Source organism: Zychaea mexicana, assembly GCF_025766255.1.
Source record: "Zychaea mexicana strain RSA 1403 chromosome Unknown BDB00scaffold_6, whole genome shotgun sequence".
Taxonomy (NCBI): domain Eukaryota; kingdom Fungi; phylum Mucoromycota; class Mucoromycetes; order Mucorales; family Lichtheimiaceae; genus Zychaea; species Zychaea mexicana.
Genome location: NW_026516669.1, coordinates 476,647 through 503,895, shown reverse-complemented (window position 1 = coordinate 503,895; position 27,249 = coordinate 476,647). Strand labels below are relative to the sequence as shown.

Below are 27,249 nucleotides of genomic sequence, written 5' to 3'. Positions count from 1 at the left end.
AGAGCCTCTATGTCAGAAAAGTTCATGATACGCACCAATAATCGTTTGCTCACGTTGGCGTTTTTTTTAAAATGCAAAAACAAGAAAGGAAGAAGTAATGTATAATAGAAGAAGAATGGATTTATTTCTTTGGCAAGGGTGGTCCAGTGGTCGTCAGCCGAAGAAGCTGAAAAGTTTTCTGAATGTTTCGGACGCGCCTTTTATACGAAATCTGCTGGATAAAAAAATGTCGTGACGCGCTTAAGCCACCGAGATCTCGTCGGGGATCTTGAATAGCGTGTTACACGCGCTTTTTTCTTTTAAGTTCTTGGGGAGAAAGCATGAATCTCACTTCTTTGAAAGACGTCTCTCGAGATAAACCCCCTTAACGCGATGGCCCAAGTCTTTTTGGCTGATTGTTATGGAAAGGCTGTTCTTGAGCTGAGCAGCAAGCTCACAATCAAGACGCTGCAATCGATCGCAATCATCAATCAGTCTAAAAGCCAAGTCCGATATGGAAGGTGTCCTAAAATTAGGGTTCAGTAAAGAGCTGCGCCTACCATGCCATGGTAACCAACAGCAGCAGCCATCGTTTCCTGCTACAAACATGCACGCATATACAACGAGCAAGTTTATTTCTCTATGAACACGCACGTATAATACAAACAACGGATGGTGTATGAACAGCCTTGTTTAACGCCTGCAACAAGGCTACGCTGCTTGCTGCCAGCTGCTACCACCGCTGCTTAACAAGCTGGAGGAACAACCTTTGTGGGTAAAAATTCTTCATAGTGCATATTCTGAAGTCAGTGTAGTGCATCAAAAAGAGTACTCTAGCAACTTGCCCGTTGTCTGGGATTTGTCCACAGAGAAGGGCACAACATGCACAGCACTACATTATCCTGTGTGAATATTCGAAGCCATCGGTTCAGTAACCCCTCCCCTTGCTTCCTCAAACAGGAGAGGGGAGATTACGCTCTGATTTGCGAAATTATATAATATACACACAATCAATTAATGTATAATATCGAGACTTTAGTGAAACAAGTCCTCGAGCCGTTCAGAGCCTCAGGCGGTGCCTTTCAAATTTCCAAACACGGCAAAGTCCGGCAAGCCCCTTATTTCCGTTCACAAGAAGTCCACCTCCAGCGCATATACAACCTCATGTCGTTGTCTACGAACCGCCAGGAACAAAGTGCTCCCGGCGGCTCCAGACTTTCGTCTAATAACCCATACAGAGATTTAGAGGCCAGGGGCGAACTAGACCCACACCAGGGCACCGATTCAGCTTTTTTGACGTTTACTCCCAAAGAGCATAATGTCAACAACGGCAGCAGCAGCGGCAGCAGCAGTAATGGACACAACTCCATCCTCCGACGAAAGAACACAGTTACTATAACAACAAAACCGGTGCCCGTAGAGGAATTTGAAGCAGCCTTCGAAGAACGACCCGTTGTTCAGCGGCAACAGGAGCAGCAGCAGCAAGACTATAGTCCGCCTGCGTTTGTTCATCGTCGACCATCTCGAGCCGAATCTATTGCATCCTCCAGCCTTCTTGCAGGTCAAGCACCGATCCCTAGTTACGATGCTATCGAAGAACCAGACTATTCAGACACTGCAAGATTGACGGCCAACGTGGGTGACGAACCAGCCGCTGATCAGCCAGCCGATCGCCCTGTACGACGAAACCAGTCTATGCGGAAAGTAGCGACAGTGCTACGAAAAGTATCGCGACGAGTAGTAAATATTCAAAACGATGACAATGCACCGCTTTCGCGTGATCGCTCTTCCTCAACGATACCCCTGATAAGCAAGCAACAGCACGAGGTAGCTGAAGAAGAGTCTATACCAATGACACCTACTCCGTCAATCAAATCAGTTACCCCGTCGCTGGCCGACAGTCAAGAACAAGAACAGCAACACTCTGAAGTAAGGAGGAGCAGGAAACGAGGCATTGTCTTGGCCGGAAGGGCCTGTGGCCTATTTGGACCCGAAAATATATTACGTCGATTGTTTGCCCGTATATTACTGTGGAGGTAAAGACATGTTTTACACGCATGACAATGCCGGTTCTAACACCGATCCGAATTACCTACTAGGTGGCTCGAGCCATTCATGATGTTTGTCATTGCGTTACATTGTGCTGTGCTTCTCGCTGTCGGCTGGGGAAATAATCCAGATCCACAACCACCACGATATTGGGGCCAAACCTGGGATCAGTTTGTGCTCCTTGCTATCTTTTGCTCATATACGTTAGTATCATTTTATTCGAAAATCGAGATTACGAATGTCCGTGCGTGATTTTTGATCAAGTGTCCTATGTTTAGCCTTTGGGTCCTTATGCGAATTATCGTCTATGGATTTCTTTTTTCACCAAAACGAGACAATAGCGACGACGTGCAGAACCCACCACCTCCTTTAGCTTTTATGCGTCACAGCTGGAACCGCATGGATCTGATATCTGTTGTATGCTACTACGTCGATCTGGGCCTTACCAGTGCAGGAGAAGTTCTTGTCGAAGACACGAGACGAATATTGGTATTCAAAGCACTGTCAACCCTAATACTGCTTCGACTCCTGCTTATCACCAATGGCAACCGGATTATTCTTCAAAGCTTAAAAAAGGCTGGCCCCCTGCTTGTGACGGTGACAAGTTTTGTGCTGTTCTTTTTTGTGATTTTGGCGTGAGTATTTGGCTTATCAACGTTGCAGCATATACTGTTTACGGAAACATATACTGACACAGAGAAATCCAACAGCATTATCGGTGTACAATCGTTTAAAGGGTCTTTTCTGCGCCACTGTGTTTGGACAGGTAATTTTCATAGGATCCTAAGCAAGAAAACATATACTAAACAGGGGTGAGAAATTAGATCCAGACGATCCATCCAACACGGAAATAATGAATCAGTATTGTGGTGGTTATATGGAAGATGGTATCGAGAAGCCATACCTCCTACTGGATGATACACCGGGACCTTGGTCTAAAGGATTCATATGTGAAGAGGGTCTCGTCTGCAAGGTTAGTCCGAAGAGATGGGTAGTATCGAAAATTAAAGTCTGATAGGTCTGATATGGAAACGATCATGGCAGGAAACGGAAAATCCATCTGGCGGAACGATCAGTTTTGACAACATTTTCAGCTCCATGCTGATCGTAATCATTATTGCTGGAAGTAAGGACCACAATTATACAAAGGGAAAGCACTATTATCAATATACTTATACGGTTTTTAAAACACCAATTCAGACCAGACATGGACCGAGCCAATGTACAACATGATGGACTCTGAATACTTTATAGTGTGTCTCTATTTCATAGTCAGCGTCATCATTATGAATTATTGGTTGATCAACCTCTTCGTTGCTGTGATCAACGAAATGTTTGCCAAAATTCGAGAAGATTCTCAGCATTCTGCATTTACATCATCCAAGTACGTGTGACAATTCATGCAAATTTTATTTTTGGATAATCCTTTAAGACATACTACCTTTACAGGAAAAAGCCAGTGCTGGCGGATGCTGCTGAAGGATGGTCTATTGGTCAAGGCACCAAAAAACAAAAGAACAATCGAGTGCTCCTTGTCGAGTTTGTCAAATTGACGAAACCTTTTTGGACGTTTCTAGTCATTGCTGACTTGATTGTGATGGGTTGGAAAAATAATGACATGACAGTTGATCAGCTGGCAATCATAGGTAAATAGGAACTGTGCCTCCATGGAAATTTGAGAAACGAACACTCAAGCGGGTTTACCTAGATCGTGCGGAGCTTGGCTTTTCCATTGCATTTCTACTTGAAATCATCATACGGTTCGCAAGCTCTTGGCCACGATGGGGCACGTTTTTCGACTCCAAGTCAAACAAAATGGATCTCTTCATAGCTATTGTCACCTGTATCATCCGAATTCCGCCAGTTCACGACAATCAACCTGTATATGCGTGGTTGACAGGCTTCCAGGTTCTTCGTATCTACCGAGTCATTGTTATATTTCCGCGCGTGCGAACTCTTGGTGTAAGCTCTTTTTTTCTGCTAGCTTTGAATATGTACAGAATGATGGGTCTTAATGACATTGCTCTCTTGTCTAGCTACGTGTACTTGGCAGCGTATGGGGTTTGTTCAATTTGGTGTTCTTCATTATATTGGCTACGCTGTTTGGTGCTATCATGGTAAGAAGATGCAGATTTAGATGCTTTGTTATATCACATTGCCATGCTAACTCATGTCTTTCAATTAGTCATTCCAATTGTTTGAAGGTCTGCTTAACGACAGTGATGAAAATATGCGGTTTTTCTCTATTTATAACTCTTTTGCTGCGTTGAACCAGGTATGTTATTTTTCATGGATTATTGGAATTGCATGATTTTATAAATCAGATCTAATTCCGCCAAATAGCTCTTTTCGGGCGAAGATTGGACAACCGTTCTATATGCAACCATGGAAGCAGGTGCACCATCGAAAACTGCTGCAATCCATGCCTTACTTCTTGTGCTATGGTTCATGTTTTCAAACTGTAAGTTTTTAATCATTATCCCACAATATGTATTGAAACACATCTAATTATTCGGGAAAAAACACATCCAGTCATCCTTGTCAACATGTTCATTGCAGTTTTGATGGAAAACTTTGAAACAGCTGAAGAGGAAAAGCGACAACTACAAATCGACCAATATGTGCGAAAAACAGAGCATGTGGTGGATAGTGATCCCGTCGCAAGTAGATGGAATATATATCGCTACTTTCGACCACATCCCAAAGGCATGGAAGTCAAGAACATGCCGGCCAACTTGGTCCTACATGCCAAGAAGAACACAATGCGTGAGTTCATGAACGACGATGGGATTTACCTCAGCGAACAACACAACGATGAAAGCCACACTACGCCAGACGAATTTGAAGATGGTCCGGATGAGAATATTAAACGCTTTTCTCGGGTGCGTGGATTTTTCGGTACCCTATTCCATCGACCTGCACAGCGACCTCTTCCGCTTAACAGCAGCACACGTAAAAGTATGAACCTGGACGACCGTAATCCTTTAGACCATTTCCATACATTTTATGACACACGAAAAGGAGCTGGTCACGAGCAGAACTCATTGCGCACCATGATCCAGTCATCCTCTGCCAGCAAAGATTCTTCTGCATTAGAACTCGCAGAAGCATACTTGTACGATGCGGAAGAACGAAAAATCCTGCGCCAGGACTTTATTGCAGCACATCCAACCTACGATAAATCTCTCTACTTATTCACGCCCAACAACCGATTCCGTCGCTGGTGCCAGATGCTTGTCCCTCCCAGTCGAGGCGAACGTTTCTTTGGCACCCAGCCCAACTTGGTAGCCAGTTGGATTTTCTTTAGCATCATCTGCTGCTCTGTCTTGACGACTGTTGTTTTGACGATCTACAACTCGCCTGTCTATCAACTGGAGCATCGCAACGATCCGGACCATCTGCGCATCTTTGACTACCTCGACTATACTTTTACCTTTATCTTTACAGTCGAGTTCATCATTAAGGTGATCGCTGATGGCTTCTTTATGACTCCCAATGCCTATCTCTTGAATGGCTGGAACATTTTGGATATGTTCGTTTTGGTGTCATTGTATATGTCAAACTTTGGCGACTTTTCATCCTCTAGTGGTGTTGAGCGTGCTTTCCGTGCATTCAAGGCGCTTCGAGCACTCCGTCTGATCAACCTACTCAAGCCAGCACGAGAGATGTTTACGGTGATCTTGGTCAAGGGCCTTCCACACATCTTTGACGCCATGTGTCTGTGCTTGTTTCTCATTATCCCGTTTGCGCTTTACGGCCAGAATCTCTTCCAGGGCCTATTCTATTTCTGCAGTGATGATAGCGATGATATTACAATCAAGTCGATGTGCGTTTACGAAGGAATGCAGGGCACACAAGAGCCAATGTCTGATGATACCGAAGTGTTTCGACCTCGAATTTGGGATAACCCGTACGTTTACAGTTTTGACTCATTTTGGAAGGGTCTGCTTGTGCTTGTTGAAATTGCCAGCGGTGAAGGCTGGGTCGATGTGCTCGAAGTCAGTATGTCGATTGTAGGAAAAGATCAGGTTCCGCAGCAAGACGCCAGCCAGCTCACAGGTATCTTTTTCATGGTGTACAATCTCGTCGGCTCCGTTTTGGTTATCTCTCTGTTCTTGGGAGTTGTCCTGGAGAACTTTTCTCGCAGGAACGGCACGGCATATCTAACTGTGGAACAACGTCGATGGCTCGATTTGAAGAAGTTGTTGGGCCGAATGCGGCCCGCAAAGCGACCCAAGGAAATCCCAACAAGTCCACTGCGCAAATGGTGTTTTGATCTAGTCATCAAAAAGCGTGGCCGGTTTTATAAGTTTATGACCGTTGTAATTACCTTGAACATCCTGTTCTTATGTACCGAGTTTGACCGCGACGATGAAATCCCTGGTTGGACCACTGCTAGAAGTAAGACTGTAACCCATCGAGTGGCACAGAACGCTATACTAAGCTTGATTCTCTTTTCAATAATAGCCTATGTCTTTTTTGGATTTATTTGTATCTACTGGCTGGAAATCATAATCAAGCTCCTTGCCCTGGGTTGGAAATCGTTCCGTCGTAATTTGTGGAACTTATACGACTTGATTGTCGTCTCTGGCAGCACAATTACCACCATCTTTCAGATGGGAACAAATATCCAGCAAATCAGCGTAGAGGCACAAAAGCTATTCATGACAGCACTGTGCTTCAAGCTTGTGCAGCGGAGTGATAGTTTAAACCAGCTCTTTACGATCATTGCGCAAGTGTTTCTACTATTCCTTGTCTATGCAGCTGATACCAGTTGGCAAGTGCTAATACAAGGGATCCCATCCTAACTATCATGTAGTGCATCAGCATACCAAATTCTCAACGTCTTTCTGGTGTGGTTTGTCATCATGACAACGTACTCCATCATGTTTATGGAGATTTTTGGATTGACCAAATATGGGTCCCAAGCAACGAGCGAACACGTCAATTTCCGCTCCTATGCCAACACGATGATCATGCTTGTGCGCTTCTCGACGGGCGAAGCATGGAACACGGTCATGCACGACTTTACAATCGAAGCGCCCGAGTGTGTTGCAGCAGAGGACTACCTTGACTCGGATTGCGGCTCGGTCAGCTGGGCGTATTTTCTATTTTTGTCGTACAACATCATCTCGATGTACATTTTCACGGCAATCTTTGTTGCCGTGGTGGCAGACAACTTCTCCTATGTGTATCAGATCGCATCCAACTTTTCGCTTGTCAACCGAGACGAAATGAGAAAATATCCTTTTTATTTCGAACTTTTATTCCAGAAATGGGAAAGAGTACATTTATACTAACTCGCTGAAAAGAATGATAGTCAATCTTTAACTGCTGATATTGATGCTTTTGTTTTGCGCGAATTTACGTTCAAGAAGGCTTGGGCTGATTTCGATGTCGATCGGTCTGGGTACCTTGATCCGAGGAATTACATTGGCTTTTGGCGGGTAAATATATTATAATCATTTGTAGTTATTGAAAAACAAAATAGAAGGAGGTAAATTTATGAGCTGACTCTCGATGATTTACTATGTGTACTTGTAGCAACTTGTTGGTGTATTCCGTACTCGTATTTATGAACCAGAGCATTCGTACAAGAACCTTTCCCAACAGTGCGCTCTGGATGAACGACTTGTCGATCCTAGAGAAGGCATATACCCGATCCGTGTTGATCTGCGTGCCCTTCAAAAGAAGTTAAGTGAGATTGACCGTGCTACGATCCATCAGCGCAAACAAGACCTCGACATGCTTTATTGGGTAAACATCTATCGCTTTTCCTTTTATACTTTAAACATCCCAAAGATCTATTATTGACCACGATGGCCTATTAGGAAGCGGCGCTGACCGAAGGTTCTAAAGGCGTATCATTCAACCAGATGTTACTTATGATTGCCCGGCGAAAGCTCATTATTCCCGAAAACGCATTACTGTAAGGCCATCATCTTTTTTTTTCTTTTTCTCTAATACTTGACCGTTTCAGCCTTATTTGATGAATGGGTTACTGATGCGTTATACCATAAATAGGCTGGAGGAGCTGTTGAGTAACCGCAAACGGGAAGAGGTTGTAGGGACGTTGATCAAGATTGACCGTGTCAAGGGCATGATTGAAACAATTGCTATGCGAAAAAAGTTCTTACAGCATATGCAAAACAAGAGGCAACAGGCTGTAGACGCTGAACGTGCTTTCCATAACTGTAAGTTATTTATAGTAGCAGTGGCATTAGGAACAACAAAGTATGAAGCTGGTTTAACTTATTCTACCTACCAATACTCGCCATATTCAGTACCTTCCATTGTCGTGGATCAACACCGCTTGTCTCGACCACACAACTTGATGAATCTCTATTCTGCACCTGCAACTCCTGTAACACCTACCAGTGGTTTCCGTCACGATGATAACGGATCAGTGATATCAGGCGATCTGTGAGTGTTTTCTGTCCTTTACTATTCTTGGAATCATGTCTCCAAAAGACTTTGAAACTTGCTGAACAACATTGATATTATTCTCTGTAGGAGAAGTCCAACATTTGATCGCAGTCATATAGATTCTTATTTTTTTGATCCAGAACCTGGCTCTAGTCGTGAAACCAATAGCCATCAAGGCGGGCCACCAGATGATTCTTCGGAGCAACGAGACGTGTGGCAAGGTAAAGCAAAAAGAAAAAGAAATATAATGTAGTATTTCGTAGTGTAGTATGTGAATGACTTTACTCATGTATATCTCCACGACGATAGATATGCTTCAAAGAGAACTGAAGGATTAGTGTCACCCAGCTTAGAGTAGAGCAAACATGTCTCTAGTGTAAATAATGGAATAAACAACTGTATGCATTTTCTTTTACTGCTAGAAAGTCCAGTCAGGGCCGCACTTTATTTGGCTCCGCTGTGTACCTCTGCGCAGGAATTTTGCAAAGTGTAAAGCCACAAAATTCCCAGTGTTGAGTTCCTTTACAGAACCAAAAAAAAAAAAAGTTGAAGCACCATGGCCCTAGTCGAGCCCACCTCGCAATGGCACGAAATCGAGTTGCCCGATCTTACAATCGACAAAAAGAAAGATAAGGAGCTGACTATTGACGAGATTGCACAAAAGAAAAGTTATGCCAAAAGCTTGTTGAAGCAAGAGAACGAAAAGGTTGACATGACCAGTCGCCTGTCGACGAGCGATCGCAACTTTGTGTCCAACATTATGACGTCCGGTACCCTCAGCGATCGAGTGTCTGCCTTGACATTGTTGATCCAGGAATCGCCCCTGCATAGCTTAAAGACATTGGATACCTTGCTCACCATGACGAAAAAGAAGGGCCGTCAAGAAGCTGTCATGGCACTGGAAAGTTTAAAGGATCTGTTTGGTGGCTCGGTGCTCCCGGATCGCAAGTTGATCTATTTCGCAGATCGACCTTTGGGCAATGCCAGTGTTGAGGATCGTCATTTGCTGTTGTGGTACTTTGAGGATCACTTGAAAAAGTTTTACTTTCAAGTAGTGCAACAAATTGAGGTAAGCTGATGTTCTTTTTGCAGGGGTTTGTGAGAATAGTGTGTGTTTGTGTGTGAACAGCATTTTGGGGATTTGTAGGGCATGGTGTGCTTACGTTGTACTGTATATAAAACATCTAGGCACTCTCCCATGATCCATTGGTTCACGTGCGCGACAGTATGGTACGATGCATCTACGATCTTCTGTCCAACAAGGCCGAACAGGAACAAAACTTGCTAAAGCTACTCGTCAACAAACTGGGTGATGCTGAAAATCGAGTCGGATCAAGAGCATCGCATATGTTGGTAGACCTCCTCGTATCACATCCTGGCATGAAAATGATTGTCGTACGAGAAATTGAGCAGTTGCTGTTGCGTGCAGGCACGCCTGAACGAGCCCAGTACTACTCGCTTATCACGCTTAATCAGACCATCCTGACGGCCAAGGAAAACGCAGTCGCAAACAAGCTCATCGAAATCTACTTTGTCTCTTTCCGACGCATTTTGAAACTGTCTGAAAATGAAGAGGAACAACAAAAGTTAAAGAAACAGGAGGTCGAGCCAGAGGCAGATCAGAAGAAAAAAGGCGGTAAAAAGGGCAAGAAGGGCAAGAAGGGCAAAAAGGAGGACAACAACAAGAAGGGCGGTGATACTGGATTGGATGTCGACGATCTTCAGGTCAAGATGGTGGGTGCTATTCTAACCGGTGTAAATCGTGCCTTCCATTTTGCAAAGATTGCCGATGAAACGTAAGTGCTACTGCTGTTGCTGCTGCTACTGCTGTTGGTGGTGGTGCAATTGTTATTCGGGAAGGCTTCTTTCCTTCTTTCCCATTTGTTTTGTTTGTCTTCTTTATTTGGGCTGACCATCGGACGCACGCAATACACGTGTACATTTCAATCTTTTTTTCCCAATGGCTCTCTAGCGTCGAGAAGCATCTGGAAACTCTGTTCAAGATCACGCATGCAGGCAAATTCTACACAGCCGTCCAGGCCTTGTCGTTGATTTTCACAATTTCGCTGGCCAAACAAACGGTTTCGGACCGATTCTATCGCACGCTGTACGAGTCCATGTTGGACAACCGTTTACTGATCACATCCAAACAAACACAATATTTGAACTTGCTGTTCAAGGCGGTTCGAGCCGATTCGGACATGCGCCGCGTCAAGGCATTTGTGAAGCGTATGATCCAGATTGCAGGGCATCATCAGCCACCTTTTATTTGTGGTCTATTCTTCCTATTGAATCAGGTAAAGTCTGTTATTTGTATAAGGAAATATGGGATGCTGCATGTTAACATGCTATTATTTATGTTGCTAACTTGACTAAACCTGTTTATTTAATAACACTATCTGGAACAAAAACCAACTTGCAGCTATTAAGTTCAAAGCCCGCCCTGCGCACAATGCTGACAACGCCCGAAGAAGACGACGAGGACGAGCATTTCGTGGATGCACCGGACGAGGATGAAGAGGAAAAAGCAGATGAAGAAGAGAAGGCTACAGAGGACAAGGAAACAAAGAGCACTTTATATGATGGTCGGAAACGTGATCCTCGATTTAGCAATGCAGAAGCAAGTTGTCTGTGGGAACTGGTAAGTGAGACACACACACACACACACACACACACACACACACACACCAAATCACCCCATAATCATCACATCATCATTAGCTACTTCAGTTGGTTTGTTTACAAATGACGTGCTCCTATTTGTAGATACCGTTCCGAACGCATTACCATCCTACAGTGGCGTATTATGCCGAGCGGCTGTTTGCGGGTGAAAAGATCGAAGGCGAGCCCGACATGCACAACAACACACTGATCCACTTTCTTGATCGATTTGTTTATCGCAATCCAAAGAAGAAGACGAGCACACGTGGCAAGTCCATCATGCAACCTCTGACCGGTCGTCAAGACGGCGGTATACTGATGACGCGCGGAAACGTGGACGAGCAGAATGCTACTGCTGCTCCAGTAAACACGGTCGAGTTCTGGCGAAAGAAGGTCGAGCAGGTCCCTGTGGATGAGATCTTCTTCCACAAGTACTTTAAACAGAAGCGCGCAGGCGAGCCGGCTGAGGAGCCAAGCAACAGCAAGAAACGCAAGCTGGAGAATGATGACGAAGAAACAGGTGCTTTGTCTGATAATGACGGTGGTGCTGACGAAGACGAAGTATGGCGGGCCATGATGTCGTCTATCCCGGGAACGCTGGATGATGGCGATGATGTAGATATAGACGAGGATGAGGACGACTTTGATGACGATGAAATGCGAGCTTTGCTAGAGGATGACGACGACGAGGACCTCGAGAATGGCGACAGTGATATAGATCAACTGGAAATGGTGGAAGCACCTTCGTCGGATTCCGAGTAGAATTGTAATAATATAATTACCATTATTCCGAGCTTTTGTAATTTCTTTGATGACGAGCAATGTGTGTTGCCTGAATTCAAAAACCATGTGACACAGGGAAAAGGGGGGGGCATGGGGGAGGGGTGTGAGAGGCTCTCCTCTGCTCAAACATATGCTCTGCTCCATTCGCAACCACTTGACTCATCGTTGCCTCTTCCGATTTATCTAATCTCAAGCACCTGGGGCTCAGACAGCAAACTCTTTAATAATCTTTACATTGCCAACGACCTACCCGCAATAAAGGCTTGTACAAGGAATCTTAAAATAGAGATTGCTAAAGACTTCAAGACAAAAAGTGAAAGCCTTCCGAATTTCCATTGTTGAGAACTTGGAGTTTTTCCAATCTCATGGAAGCGCAGCACGTGAATCTGAAGGAAGAATACCCGTTGGCATTGTATGACGGTCTAGCGGCGGCATTCCAAGACGTTGCCGAAGCAAGAGGATACAGCAGAAAGGGGGACTATGCAATGCTGTCCCAGTCCTCCGTTTGACGGTTGTGTATGTGTTGAACCTGCAACAGCACTCAACAAGAAGCCTCAATCGGGAAAAGTGTAGCGACTTGGCAGAAGGCAGAATTCTCTATAGAGACTATCAGTTGGTACATGCCCGTCTCGTCTAACCCACGCGATGTAGTGTTCATTGGAGACATAAACAATAGAAACACAGCTTATTATTACATGTTATTCCACTGCATGTAATTCATAGAAGGGCACTCACCCAGTAGCGACAACATTCATCTCCGATAAAACATTAGCTGAAACTTGAACGAGCTCCTGTCTGGCGTAACACTACCCACCCCCTGCCCCCTCTCTTTTCTACTCTCTCTACCCAATAGCGCAAGGTCGATCACTTTGCAATTCCTTCTGCAATGCCGAAAGCAGGCAAGCAGGCTAGCGAGAAACAAGAAAAACGGAAAACACAATACAGCTGGCAGAATCACGGGAACACGTGGTGGCTCCATGTGAGCTATCCAATGATATCCTCCCTTGGAGCAGATGCATTACGTAGAGTGTGGGCCCATGAATACTTTTTGGGAAGCACGCAATGTCATACCCAGTGCTTTTACTCTTTCCCTCGCTCTCCTTCTTTCTCTTTCTCTTTCTCTTTCCCGCCTCTCTTTTTCATTTCCTTCGTCCCCCTGTTTTCTGCCTCTTTTTCTTCCTCCTCGTCTTCCAACAGCAACAACAGCAACAGCAACAGCAACAACAACAACAATCTCCCCTTGAACAATGTCGACCACGGACAAGACGTTTCATGGCTACATTGAAACGACTCGAGACTCACTTATCATACTCGAAGCCTGTCGACGAGGCCTGTTGCCCCGTGTCAGCCGCAGACTGCAGGAAAAAGAACGCCAGCTCGTTCAAAGTGGGGCTGTCTTTTGCTTTGATGAACACGAGAGCGGTAAATAAACGTATAACTCTTCTGTTTTCTTTCCTTCTTTTTTTCTTCTTTCGCCTATCGCCCATCACATCCGCTTTCGTTCCCAATCAAGCAAGAAATCGGCTGTATTTATTTTTACTAAAATGACAAATAATAAAAAAAAAAGGCATCAAGCGCTGGACCGATGGCCTGGTCTGGAGCCCTTCACGTATCCTAGGCAACTTTTTAGTCTATCGAGAACTGGATAAGCGGGCGCCCCAGAACGACAGCGCACGCACTCCATGCCAAAATCTAACTGAACGCCAACGCGAGCGCGCATTAGTCGGATCGCTGACCAACAGCTACCGCTTCAAACGAAACGGCCTGATCAAAAAATCCATGTCCATCGTCGTCAACGGCGTCCAACAGCATCTTATTAGCTACTACAGCAAAGACGACGTCCTCAACGAGCGCCTGCAGACCCCTTCTAACATGCCCGCATTGGCACGCCTGGAAATCTCACCCGAGCTGCTGCTGCGCCAGAATTTCAGAATCCCCTTGTTCCTGGATGTTATACCTCCTACTCCTCCTCAGCAACAGCAGCAACGGCAACAAACGCCACCCTCCGTTCCGCCATTATCAACAGACAGACGGAAAGACGACGTTATCGAGCTGAACTTGGAACGATCTGCGCTCCGACAGAAACGACGGTTCATGCCAATGCAGCAACAGCAGCAGCAGCAGCAGCAACAGCCTAGAACGTATCGGGGAAATAGCACGAGCAGCATATCGAGTTCTAGCAGCATCAGCAGCTCTAGCACCAACATGTCAAGTAACATGACTCCATCACCTACAACTGCTGCTGCACCAGCACCAGCCCCTGATGGCTGTATTTGCGGTCGCAGTAAAGCAGCCCAAGCGGCAGCAGCAGCAGCAGCAGCAGCAGCGGTGCAACAACAACAACACCAGCAGCAGCAGCAGCATCATGAACATGCCAACGCATATGTTACTACACAACCACAACCACAACCTCATGTGGAGCAACCACCACCGCAAGCACAGCAGCAACCACAACGGCTTGCTGATGGTAAGTAAATAGAAACAAAATCTTGTAACCATCACGAAGTATAACCCAGCCGAACCCCGTCATTATCAATAGACAATCCTGGCGACTTCCACGTATCGTACGGCGTTGGCACATCGTTCCCACCCATGGGCGGTCCTGCTGGCCTTTACGGCAGCTACCACCTAGACCGACAGGACCAAAACCCTCATCAGCACTTGTTCTACTCAACGTCACTGCATGCTGTTAACCACTCTGCTATCCCCATGCGATCTGAAATTATCTCTAATGCCTTCATGTTGGATCCTAACTACCTGTTAGGATCTGGCTGGAATGATTTTGAGATGCAGTTGTAGTAGTACAGTTGTCTTTTTTTTGTAGTACAAGTTTCCTTCTTATTCTGCCTTGTGTGTGTGTGTTGTGTGTCCTTGTGTACCGCTCTTCTTCTACCTACCACTACCTTATTCCTAAATTCCATTGTATTTACCCCCGCCCCCTCTCCATCATATTTAAACCAGCTGCCCTGCTCTCCACAAACCATATCTCTACCCCGCTAGTACAGTTTGCGCCAGAAGTTACACAGAACCATCTCGGCGAATTTACTATGTATAGTCCTCTGAACTTTTTTTTTCTTTTTTTTTGCTTTATTATCAAAAAGAGTTGGGAAATCCACAACAAAATATTATATATAAATATATATAAATGCACGTATATATATAAAAAAGAGACTCTCTTTAATCGATTTTTCTTCATTAATGTGTGTGTGCGCTTGTATATGTGAGAACAGGGTGATTCAGAGTGCAGTGAGGGTGGGTATTATCGTTATTATGTTAGTAAGGAGGGGAGTACTTAAAAATTAGTCATAAGCTGGCAGTAAGTTTGTGGCATTATTGTCGTCATTAGAAGTATAAGGCATGAAATGGTTCGTGGATGGCGCAGACAAGTGATACGGTTGGTGATCTTCTTGGTGAGCAAGTATATCCGCTGTTTCCCCTGCCCCTGGAGCACGTAAGAATGTTGGAGTGTTATTGTTATTGTTGCTGCTGTCACAAGGAGCGATACCCAGAACATTTGGATAGTAGTATCCCATGTAATTCGCTGGACTGTGATAAAACATAGGTGATTGAGGCGCTGATTGTTGCTGTTGCTGTTGCTGATGTACTTGCGGTTGTTGTTCTTGATGATGATGTTGTTGCGGCTGTTGGTGTTGCTGGTGTTGGGGCTGCTGTTGAGGCTGTTGGCTATGCTGATGGTGCTGGCTGTGTTCTGATAAGATGTGACGCGGACTGAATCCAGTGATTAATGGATGCTGTGTACTCAACCGCTGTAACGGCGATGTTGATGAGGCATACTGATAACTACGTAGCAGTTCTTCCTCGTCTCTGTCATATAGAAAAGGGCGTCGTGGCGGTGAGCTGGAAGAAGAGATATACTGCGGTGATGCATCATAGCCGTTTTCTGTTGATGGTGGGCCAGACGACGAAATGTCACTGTCTTCTTGCATCGACGGTGTGCATAGTATAGGTGGAGCAGTGGCTGCTGCTGCTGCCGCCGCCGCCGCCGCTGCCGCCGCTGCTGTGCTGGCATCGAAACTAGCAAAGCTGTGGCTGGCGGTATATCGCAGACTGCTTGTTGCGGATTTATGCGTGAATACACCGGGACTTTGACCGCCATTACGACGAGTTATGCAAAAAGGACAATGTCGCACAAATCTGGCAACGAGTTCTTTGGGTATCCAAGAGAACTTTCGCCTCACCTAGTAGTAAGCAGTGGTAGAAATAGATCGAAACCAAGTTAACAATCTCGTTTATGACCTGTTTTATCGCTGTCGCTGTAAAAGAAATTCTGGTATTTGTATATATTTCAAAAACTAACGAGCTAGGTCCCAACAACTTTACCAGGGCAGATGTTTTGTCCCGACCGCCGTGATGTGCTTCTCTGTGTGCCCTGACTAATATTGAATAGATCTGTTCCTTCATCGCAACAGGCTTGCTATCATGACAGACCAGATCAATGGTGCCAGGCTGGAGCTGGAACATCTTTTTTACCCAAAAGCGAAATTGGGCAGTTGAAATGGCGGTGTTTCGTGGATCCTTGAGGACCTGTTGGATAAGCTGGTAGCGCTGTTGATCGACCAGTGCTTTGTCACGTTTTTTGGGACTGAGGTTATTGAGATAGTTGTTTACGATAGCGTCGAATTCAGCCGGTGTTGGAAGCTGGTTCTCATCGTCAAACGGTTCGTCTGGAGGGGTCGATTGCTGAGAGAAGAATCTGCCGCTTTCAAAACCGTAGCCGGTGAAAGGAGGCTGAGATGTTTGTTGTAAAGGCGAATTCATGACAAGAAAAATTGTGAGTGGCCCTTTATAGTTTGGTCTGTCTAAATTGTACTTTTGTTGTCGTTGCTACTATTGTGGGGAATAGGGTGTAAAAGCGGCAGCAGCAGTGGTTGTAGTAGTTCGTTGCTGCTATTCTTCTCAAAAAAGAGCAATTGGAATAGAAGAGCGCCTAGCAAAGCAAATAAAAATAAAAGTTGAAAAGGTAATAGTTGGGAAATGCTGTTGCCCTCTCTCTCTTTTTTCTTTTCTTTTTCTGGCGGAAATATTAAAGGAATGGGATCGATCGGAACTTAACAACTTCTTGCCGCGTTCATGCAAGCCGCACGGGCAATTGGTAGTGTTAGCAATCAGTATCTATTATTCTTCTAGGCGCATCTCACGGGTATAGGGAGTGCTGCTACTCTTTTTGTTGCGTGTGTGTGTGTAATGTTTGTATATGCCGTCTCTTACACGCACCCTATAAGAAAAATGAATAAGGATGATGTAGTGGGTGTAGGGTCAGGAAAATTCTTTTGTTTTGTTCTTAAAACATGGCATCTAACAGTGACAATGATTATGCTGTTTCTGTTGTATACTACTCCCAACAAACCCCAAGAAAAATCTTCTCCTTTGGGTGCTATCTTCTCTTGCTCTTTCTGTTTCTTGCTCTAATGTGTTTGTATCGGTTCCTATTAATGATATCTTTATTATTTATTTCGATTATGATTTGTACACGCACACATACACAGAAGCACACGCACGCATTACATTGTACATAATGTACACATGTACAGACAAATGTTTGTATCTACAGAAAGACACTTACCGTTGCTATCCTGCTCCTTCCCTTTCCTCATTGATGCAGCAAGCAAGGGTCCACATTTCAATTAAGACATTTTTGGCAAATTTTGCATGGCCAATCTTCTTTAAATATTGTGGATCATTGCTCGTTGCTATCCAAATCACCTTATAATATATGATATAGAGTGCACCTTTGGTCACGCGCATAATAGAGCACGCCACAACTAAGCTTGCTGCAAGTGTGTAAAAGAGAGTAGGTCTCCCTGGGTGAAGATAGGTTGGGGGAATATAACGAGAGTAGAGCAGCCATTGTTGACCTGGCCTGTGCTCTCTCCTTTCCCTCCCCCCTTCCATATTTCTAGAGTGACATGCAGATTCATAACTGTGCATAACTCGGTCCTGCTATAACAAATACTACGCTGCTACCAGTAGCATACTTTCACCATTAAATTGGACAATGCACCCCGCTCCATGTTGTTGTCACCATTGATAACTCACATATGTGTTGTATCCTGCTATCAAACAACAAATCCCTTCATTACGGATGATGTTCAATAATGCCTGTTCTTGTGCCGATGCTTTTTTTGCTCTTGCCATCTCTCCTACCTCCCTTCCAAACAGTACCCCCCTCAGAATAAAGCACATCAACAATATCCGCAGCAGTAATCCTTGTTGTTGTTATCGTATGACAGATAATCCTTAAACAATAAAAAAGATGTGTATTTGCTTTGTGACCGAGTCAATAGCCGATTCCAAGGATAGGCTTTTCCTTTTCCTTCTTCCTCCTATATCTATCGGCCCGTTGTGTCTTAAAAGGTACTTTTTGGTTGTTGCTGTTAATTGTTGTTGATGCGTACATATCATCCATCTACATCCATGGCGGTTGGCCCATTGTTGTTATCTTTATTGTCTAAATTACTACTGCTGCTGCTGATGTCGTCGTTGTCGCTAATACTGCTGTCATTTTTGTCGTCGTTACTGGGAGGAGTACCATTGCCTTCACTCATAGTGGCATATTCCTTGTCCTTGTCATTATTGCTATCGTCGTCATCGCCATCTTCATCGTTGCTGCTGCTGTTGTTTTCAAAGGTGATCGGTTCCAGCTCCACACCATTGATCATGCTATCTTCTGTTGCAAATAATCCTTCGCTCAAGGATGTTGGTACTTCGCTTACTCCATTGGTGCCTGAATGTTCCACAAAATCATCCCATGTTGATGTTACCAAAAGGACCTAAATCACACACAAATAAAACCATACCGCTTGATGAGGATTCGAATTCTGTCTGTGTGCTTCATACATCTTCTCCATACATACAAAGTGCAGTTATACTTACCTTTTCGATTGCATTTATGTATTTTAGAAACATTCGATAATGTTTTCGAGGATCGATCACCAACTCGCATAATCGTTGAACCGTGAAGGGTGGTCTATGTAATCGCAGCATACTTAGCTATCTTCATGGCATACCTTATTCGACCTATCCATTATCAATTATTCTATACAAGGCTATACCTTTCATGATTCTCGAGGCTGTGCAAAATATTAGTTTTGATACTCTCGATGTTTGCCCACTCTTCTGGTGCGGGTTCTTTCTTTTCAATAAGTTCGCATTGCTAAAGCCAAGAAAAAAGAATCAGTGTGCACTATAAGATTGTAGAACTTATAACGAAAAAGGAAGGAAATGAAATGCGATTGTAGATCTAAGCACCTGAAGTATTGCATTTTTTATTGCTACTTGTAAATCGCTCCAAGATTGTGTTATCTGATTTGTCTCTGCAATCTCTGCAAGACCTTGATGGTATTCGAGGTCGTCTAAAGTGTCACCAATCTCGATCGAGTTTGGAAGTGGACGCGGTTGATTGTCGGGCGTCTTTTCGCCTGAATTCGGCGATGGTTGTGTTTCGGTTTGTGATGTTTGTGTTGATGTTGCAATTGGTTCATCGATCGTGTCTTCTGCCATTTTTGTCTTTGCACCCTATATGAACTGCTGCCAACACAGAGATCGTCGGGTTTTGGAAAGTTGGAATTTAATGCTTTGGCGATCGTATGCCCAGAAACATGAGCTAAAAACTAATCGTACAATCATACGCGTTGTGATCGAGCAAAATGTTTGGCATGTTTCCAAGTCCTTTTATAATATAGATGCGACTCTTTAATTCTTTTTATTATGGATGGCAATAGCTTTAGATACAGAGAAAGAGTTGGATCCTTTTTTTTAACAAAGAATGATAGTCATTTTTCATCATTGGCTACATCGTTTCTCAAAAACTAAATAACGAGCGAGCAAAATGCGTATCTGCATTGGATAAATACAGTGCCACCGCTGTTAAATAACTGGTAGTATAACTTGCTGAGACCTGCTATGTGCATATAAATTTGCCAAGTGACGATAGGGCCAGAAAGACAAAGCTGCATTCTCGGTTAGATGTTAAAATGTCATACTATACACGAGCTGCGCGGTATCCTAGACGATCTTGTTCTTTGTTCCAGTTGGGAATGAAACTTGCAGCTGGTGTGTGTTGGTGGTTATCCTCCCCTCATAATACATGTCTTTCAAAAACTACATACGTGGATGCATACGTACAAGTCAACATGCTACTGATGGAATGATGCTATTATGTACTGTTTTGAAGTTTACATTACTCAAGAAGTCTTGAAATACAATGGTTACTAGTTTATGTGATTTTGGTTGGGACTGGCATTTGCCCCCTTGACGACGCCTGCACGATAGCACCAGTAATGGTAGTAGATACTAGCTTGTTCACTATATTTTATAAGTAAAGTTGTGTTTTATATACGTAATAATCTGTTTTTTTTTCACTTGGTAAAGAGAAATGCTGTCGCTGCTCACAAATACATATGATATGGTGATAGAACATATTGAATAATAGATTTTCGATAATACGCTGATCTGAATGTGCGTGTGCGTATATGAGCCAATGAGTTAGTCTCTGTCAAGGCTTATAGTTAAAGGCAAAGGTGCGAGGTTATACCTGGATTGACTTTGTCCTCTACTAATAACAAAATGTATCGGATACGCAAACTGGTACAGCAACCTTTAGAATAAAGGCAGTGAAAAAAATTCCTCTGCACTATCTTGGATTCCAGATGAGACAGACCTTCGAGTAACGTATTGGGGCAAAAGCCTCATCTAATAGCATTGGTGATAAAACGGGTACTATATCTATAAATCACACTGGTGTATTATGCTACTGCTTTGATTTGTATTACCAGGCAATTCGCGCATGCTGTTGTATCGATACTGAATGAATTACCAAGCAGTTTCCGAATCAGTAAGTGGTTCTTGCCGGGCAATAACTAAAAATCAGATTTTAACTAATTCCACTACCCCAACGCATCTCCTTACCGTTTCATCAGCATCATTATCCTGATCAACCCAAGAACAAGAGTCGCCACCGTCGGTGAATAAAAGTGAACGAGAGCTACAAGCCATCGCAAGTGTATTTAAAGACCTATAAGCAAAAACTGATCGTATCGCTTACGAAACTCCAAAGCAGCAATCGGCTCTCTTACGAAGTACAACTTACTTTGAAATTTCGGCGCCAGGGTGTAAAAACTGTCGAGGTAATGAGACAACTACTGTACCCGTTTCCCTTGGACAAAGGGTTTGATTGCCGTGCGCATGCCATAGTCAACTAGGCTAAGGTTTACTGTGCCACTGTTTCACTTGCGTCCCATCGTCAAGGGAAGCACATAAGCGTCAGTATTTTGTATAACAATGAGAATATAAAGAAGAAGTACTTGCAGTTCTAGACCACTTGCCACCAAGCAGCGTATGATTCCAAACACGCTTGGTATCACTGGCGGTGTGTCCGAAAAGGTGATCCTCAACCACCTTCACATATAGGGTTACCGGCATCAAAGATAAAAAAAGATGTATGTGATTGGATTCATTGTTTTAAAAACGTAGCTGAGATATATGTTTATTTATACACATCACTTACTTAGTTTGACCATTATTATTGTTACTCTAAATTTAGAATAACTGCGATAGCCGCGAAAGTCCAGATGTCAAGAAGTATCGTGTCAAATGGCCAACTGCATGCTGAGCTATCATTCGCGCATGAAACGATACTCAGATTACAAAATGCAAGCTGTAAGACCATCAAGAACGGCATGCGCTAATCGACGTTTTAATCCAGTGGCAGCTAAAACAGTATTTGGCTTGCCGAAGCCGAATTTATTCTACATATAATTGGAAACCTGTGATTAAAGTTTTGCAGACTTTTCTGCAGATTTTCCAAAACGGAACAGGAAAGCCCTTGTGCAGGTGAAGGGAGGTGGTGGTGGTGCTCGAACAGAAAGCAAGTACTGTATTTATCATATGTTGGGAACAGCTTTGAAGCCTGAGACCAATTCCCAAAATTCAGTCCTCCATCAGGTAGCTCTCCTCTCCAGGAAAATCATAACTTCAAGCTTTATTATTGCGTATTCACACTGTAAAATTTACTCTACTGGACGGTAATACCGTTTGGGATATCCAATACTCGCTGATTCACTCACGTGAAGTACATCAACCATATGCTATCAAAAACCAACGATGTGATGATTGGAACTGCCACAAATTAAAACTTACTACTGTATAACGTGATCAAGAGCATTGGCATAATAGCGCCGGACATGTATCATAAATAAGGGTTACAAATAATGCATGATATGATAGATGAACTGCGGCAGCAGATTTCTAGACAATTATCTGATAGATGATGTTGTATGCATATTATGGCTGACCGACAGTAATACTGGCAGGGATCTAGATGGAATCGTGAACAATATAAGACGTGGGATGATGGCGGAGGAGTACTCGAGGTCGAAAAGAAATCTTGTTGCTGTGTTACAGATAGGTGAGCCGAGAGACGGCGATGATGATGTTCCCCTCCTATTTTCTTTCCCCGTGCCAGGAAGCACAAGGTTTTTACATATGTCTCATGTAAGTTTTTGAACAAAAATGATAAAGTACCGTTGCGTTGCTTTCTATTAGCAGTATCAGCAGATGACGGCATCAGTTATAGAGAAGAAGCAATAAGAAGAAGTATGTTTATTTTAGAAATCATGAGGACAATCGCAGTTACCCAAATAGATCATACACGAAGAAAATCAGAGAATGCTGTTTCGCCCCTTCTTACTCTACATCTCCTTGGCACATCTTCTCAATCATAACCAGATAGAAGCCTTTTCTTTAATAATACAGACGATTGAGTGTTACAAGCAAAAAAGAAGTTTCGCTAAGCAATCTGTGCGATAATAAAATATTTGTTCCAACCATGCCCAAAATGAAAGAAGCTAAAAAAAAAAGTGGTGCGCTCTCTTTTGCAGCTGTTGCGGTAAAATGCCCATATATGGTATCACTCAAAATATAGTTAGAAGACGCAGCGGCCCCGATAATAATAGCATGCTGCTACATCAAAGATAATTCCAAATAAATTTGCACCTTGGAGATTGGCCATTGTCTGTTTTGGGACGACGATGCGCTCACTCTCTTGCAGTATTGCTAAAAGCTAGTTTATTGCGAGTAATTAACAGTTGCTGTGGTGAACCTTGTTGTTGTTGTTGTTTGTTGTGCAACCAACCCTTTCGTCCAACCCGTCGATCTTTTTTTTTCTTTGTGCGAATAAGGGGATGGTCCAAATGGCTAGTTTTCTCCGCTCCGGGCGCACATAACCTCGCAAGCAATCTCCGAAAGCACATTAGCGTCAAGTGGGGCTGCAACTCTCCCTCCCCTCAAATCGTCTCGTTTCGTCTCGTTGCTTCTTCCTTTTTCCTTCCTTTTCTTTTCTTCTCTCTATTCAAAAACATAAAGAAAGGCTGAGACTAGCAGAAGAACCATGTACGCTTCAGCACTACAGAGGCACAACATCGTCCTCGTCATTGTTCTGCTAACCCTCCTATTCTCGCTCACCTATTTTCGACACGCTACTTATAAATTCGAAACGCCGCTGCCTGTCAATGACTTACAACCTCCACCACCTCTTCAGCAACAGCAACAACAACAGCCACACCGAGTAAACGCATCGCCTCCACCTCCCTCATGGAAATATACCGAGGGAAACTCCTCTGAAGCCATCTGTAGCAATGTTGACTTTACCTGGCTGTATGTGCTTATACCAGTAGTGTATAAGGGAGATCATTATCGTTGTAGGAATGGGAACAAAAGAAACTAACAACACTGTGAGCAACTCTGCTTTGTTTTATTCTTCCATCTCATTACTGATTATGGTTATGACGATGACGACAGAGTATCAGATAGAGAACACTGGGATGGCTGGGTCTCCAAGGCCATGTTCATGAAGCCCGAGGGCAACTACACCTCAAAAGACGTGACGATCGCTGCTGGAGATAGTGTATGCGTCGTCGTCATGGTACGTTTGAGTATATAATAAGTTTCACCTCCACCTCTATCTCTATCTCTATCTCTACTATGTAGGAGAGAGATAGAGAGGACGAGATAACCAGTCATACTTCCTGGAGCCCTATTCTCTGCGCTTCACCGCCCCTCCACCCCCAACAAAGAATTCACTTGCAGGTTTGCTTACTGGGTTATTTTTAAAACGACTTGGAAAAAATTATAGCTCGGTCCCATTCCGGCTGTGTCCGCCATACGACCAGAACAACACTTTGCACCAGCTGACAGCATAACGATTCATGCAGTTGGCGATATGGTTAAGGTCCCTATCACACTTGAACAGCACGACAAGCACAGCAACGTCTACTACAGCTCGGTCTATTTCGCTCATCCCGACGTCTACCAGCTCGAAAGCACCACCGAATATCGCTCGTACTTCTGGGAAACGCCGATATACCACCCTTACCGTCCGTTCCACTATACCTCTCACAACAGCTTAATCGTCAACGCTGCAGCAGGGATCGACAAGTCGCTGAAGCCGTCGTGCAACGGATACATTAGCACCGGTAGCAGCTGGATCAACAAGACAGAATACCAGCGGCTGCACCCGTTGGATTTCTACGGCATGTTTGGCGATGCGCAGGAAGATCATGTGGTAGATGACCGCTTGTTTGTCCCCGACCAGTGTCGCATGGATTACATCAGCACCAGCCAAGCCATCCAGTGTTTGGAAGGCAAGACTTTCCATGTCTGGGGTGACAACAACATGAAACGGTAATGATGCTGAAATATATTACTTGTTCGTTCGGCCCCGCTCATGTTCTTCCTCCCCATAGAAACTTGAAAGCCTTTAGTACACCAAGCTGGTGTAGCGAGAAACCAACGAGTAACGATGACAGCAGTAGCAACGACGAGGGACAACCACGGTGCATCTGTAACGATGACAGCGAGGGTGACAACGATGTCTGGGGAACCGATACCAACGAGCCGCTGCTTATTCGCGACACCTGGCACGACGATATCGCCTTCCATTTTAATCCAATCGGCAGCATCACGTTGGACGACTGGCAAGACAGGGTCAAACAACGCATATCAGAGCTTCCACGCGCAAACATTGTGCTCTTGAGCTTGGGCAATGACGACATTCCCTTGAGCCGGATGACACCACGGCAATTCTGGAACTCATTTATGGAGTTGACGTCATTCCTACTAAACGAAATTTATTCAGACCAGACCATCATTGTCCGCACACCGCAGTATTTCTGCTGTGGCAATGTGCACGGGACTTCGTGGAACAGTGGTCGTAGCCGTGCGTTTGCTACTGTGATTAGACAGGCTGTCAAGCTGCTTGCTTCGGAGCGAAGTAATGTATTACTCTGGGATGTTCATCGGCTCGGGATGGAGGACAACACTTGCGTCGCATCTGGCTCGGCGTATACCAAACGGAGTGTTGTGAATATTGAAAATCTCTTACTGTGGAACCTCATGTGCCCCGCTGCTTCTTCTTCCTCTCCACCATCATAATCTCATTACTTCTCACCTGCACATCGTACACACCATTACTTACCATGACACTTCTCTCTCATTACTAACTCACAGACATACACACTATATCACAGCTATAGCAGCACCCCTTATTCAATATATACATATATACTTTGCATTAAATTCAAAGAGGCACATTTGTAATTTTTTTTTCTCTCTCACTTGTCCTTTAATAATTTTTCAATACCAAAAACAATGTTATAGAAGCTATTATGGTCATTAATGACGAAAAAGAAACAGATGTTGTTATGGTACCAGATACTGCTGGCTGCGGTAAAGTGGCGTCTGGTTGATCAAGTCCGCCACGCAACACGATACCATCCGTTATATGGATTAATCCTAAATTGATATCCGTGAGAATCCCTTGTAAGCCATCTTTGGTGAGCTGTCTCTTAAGGTACGTACCATCGTCAAATATTTGATCCGGCACCAGCACAGAGACTCCATCAACAGCAGACACGTTGTTCGTATGCGAAACGTTGAATCCAACTCCATGATTATCGACGACTTTGTCGCTGTAACGGAGCGATGTCGCGTTAAAAGACTTGTCTACGATTAAATGCTGTAGCGTGAGCGCAGTCATGGCGGGATCAGAAATATCCTCGAGCCTTTTGACAGCATCATTAGTTGGCGCGAACACCGTGGCGTGGGTAAACAATTGAAGCGACATATTTGAGCTCTTGAGCTTCTGTGCAAAATCGCGTGTTTGGGGTAATGACTGGAGCACCCACTCCGCGGATCCAGGCATTTCCAATGCTCGTTCGATAATGTGGACGACTCCGTTTGATGCTTGGATATCTCCCTTGACAATTCTGCTCTTGTTGCCATACGACCATACGCCATCAGGCCCCGTGCCAATCAGTAGTGGAACATGGTGGTTTTTGCCATGGGCAGGGATAAGTGAACTGTTGCGAAGTCGATGTTCGTTGTCGATATCGCCTGCTGACAATCGTTTGTCGGGCACAATGTGGTAACGGATACGGTCAGTATAGTCACCGTCATTTGCGATTCCGGCTTTTTCCATGGCATCGTCCGACGGCGCAAATAATGTGTAGCTTGCATCGCTTTGTGTCATGTACTCGACGAGCGACCCGTGGCTCGGGTTATTCATCAATAGGTCGTGCAATTTAGAAGCTCCATTGTTGGACAAGACGTCCACGATTGTGTCTTGTGCGAGTACTACCGTCGTAACAAACGCTGTCTTGACAATGTATGCTATTACCAGGATTGGCAGGTGCATCTCGTTTTCGTATTTTCAACTCGGTTGTTTCTTGCTTGTGTAGAGAGTGATCCTTTTTTTAGGATAAGAAAAAGAAAGGCGGATCACATAAATAAATTCTTTTGCTGTTTGTTCAAGAAATCGCATAACAAACAAGCGAACAATTTGCCATTATTTCCCCGATACAATTTTGACAAGGCGAACTGAAACCATTGCAAAATTTAAAGGCACAAGTGACGAATGCAGTCATCCGTCTGATCCATATTTTAAATCATATATCATTGTATGGACGTTAGGAAGGGCTGGAGTAGCAGAGAAAAGGCTAGTCTTTCCTACTATTACCGTAAAACGTCAACTTGAAAGGTTCGTTCTCAATAACACTCTTTTACAATTTTGTAAGAAGGTTATCCGATCGATAAAAGCAACAGCGCCGAGGAGGAAAACACTAAGACCAAACAATATGTATCCGTCGTGGGTATTACCTTTTTCTTATCGTCGTGAGAAGTGCGGGGTCAATGTTACATCCAAGGTTCTCTTTGGTAAAGTTCACTTGGTAAATTTGAACGAACGGGGAAATTTTGTAGGAGATTAGGGGAGTAAAAAATCAAGTGTACCCTTTCTCCACGCTGTTGCCTCTAGCTGTGTGGGAAGACTTGGTGAAT

General features: G+C 44.1%; 8 protein-coding genes across 8 annotated transcripts; 4 read left to right on the top strand and 4 right to left on the bottom strand.

Moving 5' to 3' along the window:
- Positions 1-996: 996 nt before the first annotated feature.
- Positions 997-8,792, top strand: BDB00DRAFT_867821 (Ion transport protein-domain-containing protein; the record flags this gene model as incomplete). The annotated part of the gene is made up of 22 exons (XM_053126388.1): positions 997-2,015; positions 2,079-2,198; positions 2,307-2,625; positions 2,726-2,794; positions 2,891-3,001; positions 3,073-3,154; positions 3,229-3,412; positions 3,478-3,674; positions 3,737-3,990; positions 4,065-4,145; positions 4,214-4,303; positions 4,372-4,489; positions 4,561-6,429; positions 6,496-6,766; positions 6,848-7,313; positions 7,404-7,475; positions 7,573-7,785; positions 7,860-7,957; positions 8,053-8,222; positions 8,313-8,451; positions 8,542-8,675; positions 8,764-8,792. 22 exons carry the CDS (start codon positions 997-999, stop codon positions 8,790-8,792), a joined length of 6,105 nt encoding a protein of 2,034 aa, XP_052984436.1.
- A 218-nt stretch (positions 8,793-9,010) lies between these two features.
- On the top strand, positions 9,011-11,877 carry BDB00DRAFT_784238 (CBF/Mak21 family-domain-containing protein; the record flags this gene model as incomplete). The annotated part of the gene is made up of 5 exons (XM_053120445.1): positions 9,011-9,523; positions 9,643-10,250; positions 10,427-10,751; positions 10,877-11,095; positions 11,221-11,877. 5 exons carry the CDS (start codon positions 9,011-9,013, stop codon positions 11,875-11,877), a joined length of 2,322 nt encoding a protein of 773 aa, XP_052984435.1.
- A 1,268-nt stretch (positions 11,878-13,145) lies between these two features.
- Positions 13,146-13,836, top strand: BDB00DRAFT_755270 (Gti1/Pac2 family-domain-containing protein; the record flags this gene model as incomplete). Its single annotated transcript, XM_053118826.1, has 2 exons — positions 13,146-13,320; positions 13,466-13,836. Coding segments are annotated over 2 exons (546 nt in total), but the record flags the coding sequence as incomplete, so codon positions are not given.
- Positions 13,837-15,073: 1,237 nt separating this feature from the next.
- On the bottom strand, positions 15,074-15,527 carry BDB00DRAFT_801410 (uncharacterized protein). Its single transcript, XM_053121863.1, has one exon. The coding sequence runs from the start codon at positions 15,456-15,458 to the stop codon at positions 15,198-15,200; it is 261 nt and encodes an 86-aa protein (XP_052984433.1). The 5' UTR covers positions 15,459-15,527; the 3' UTR covers positions 15,074-15,197.
- Positions 15,528-15,966: 439 nt separating this feature from the next.
- BDB00DRAFT_801408 (uncharacterized protein) lies at positions 15,967-16,921 on the bottom strand. Its single transcript, XM_053121862.1, has one exon. It carries the CDS (start codon positions 16,675-16,677, stop codon positions 16,015-16,017), a length of 663 nt encoding a protein of 220 aa, XP_052984432.1. The 5' UTR covers positions 16,678-16,921; the 3' UTR covers positions 15,967-16,014.
- A 1,135-nt stretch (positions 16,922-18,056) lies between these two features.
- Positions 18,057-19,522, bottom strand: BDB00DRAFT_801401 (PPP4R2-domain-containing protein). Its single transcript, XM_053121861.1, has 4 exons — positions 19,168-19,522; positions 18,972-19,072; positions 18,793-18,886; positions 18,057-18,689 (listed from the first exon to the last, which is right to left on the bottom strand). The coding sequence occupies exons 1-4, from the start codon at positions 19,417-19,419 to the stop codon at positions 18,318-18,320; spliced, it is 819 nt and encodes a 272-aa protein (XP_052984431.1). The 5' UTR covers positions 19,420-19,522; the 3' UTR covers positions 18,057-18,317.
- Positions 19,523-23,305: 3,783 nt separating this feature from the next.
- On the top strand, positions 23,306-25,347 carry BDB00DRAFT_867816 (uncharacterized protein; the record flags this gene model as incomplete). The annotated part of the gene is made up of 4 exons (XM_053126387.1): positions 23,306-23,571; positions 23,716-23,839; positions 24,050-24,597; positions 24,660-25,347. The coding sequence occupies 4 exons, from the start codon at positions 23,306-23,308 to the stop codon at positions 25,345-25,347; spliced, it is 1,626 nt and encodes a 541-aa protein (XP_052984430.1).
- Positions 25,348-25,442: 95 nt separating this feature from the next.
- BDB00DRAFT_501330 (FAS1 domain-containing protein) lies at positions 25,443-26,749 on the bottom strand. The gene has a single exon (XM_053117624.1). The coding sequence runs from the start codon at positions 26,606-26,608 to the stop codon at positions 25,538-25,540; it is 1,071 nt and encodes a 356-aa protein (XP_052984429.1). The 5' UTR covers positions 26,609-26,749; the 3' UTR covers positions 25,443-25,537.
- Positions 26,750-27,249: the final 500 nt, after the last annotated feature.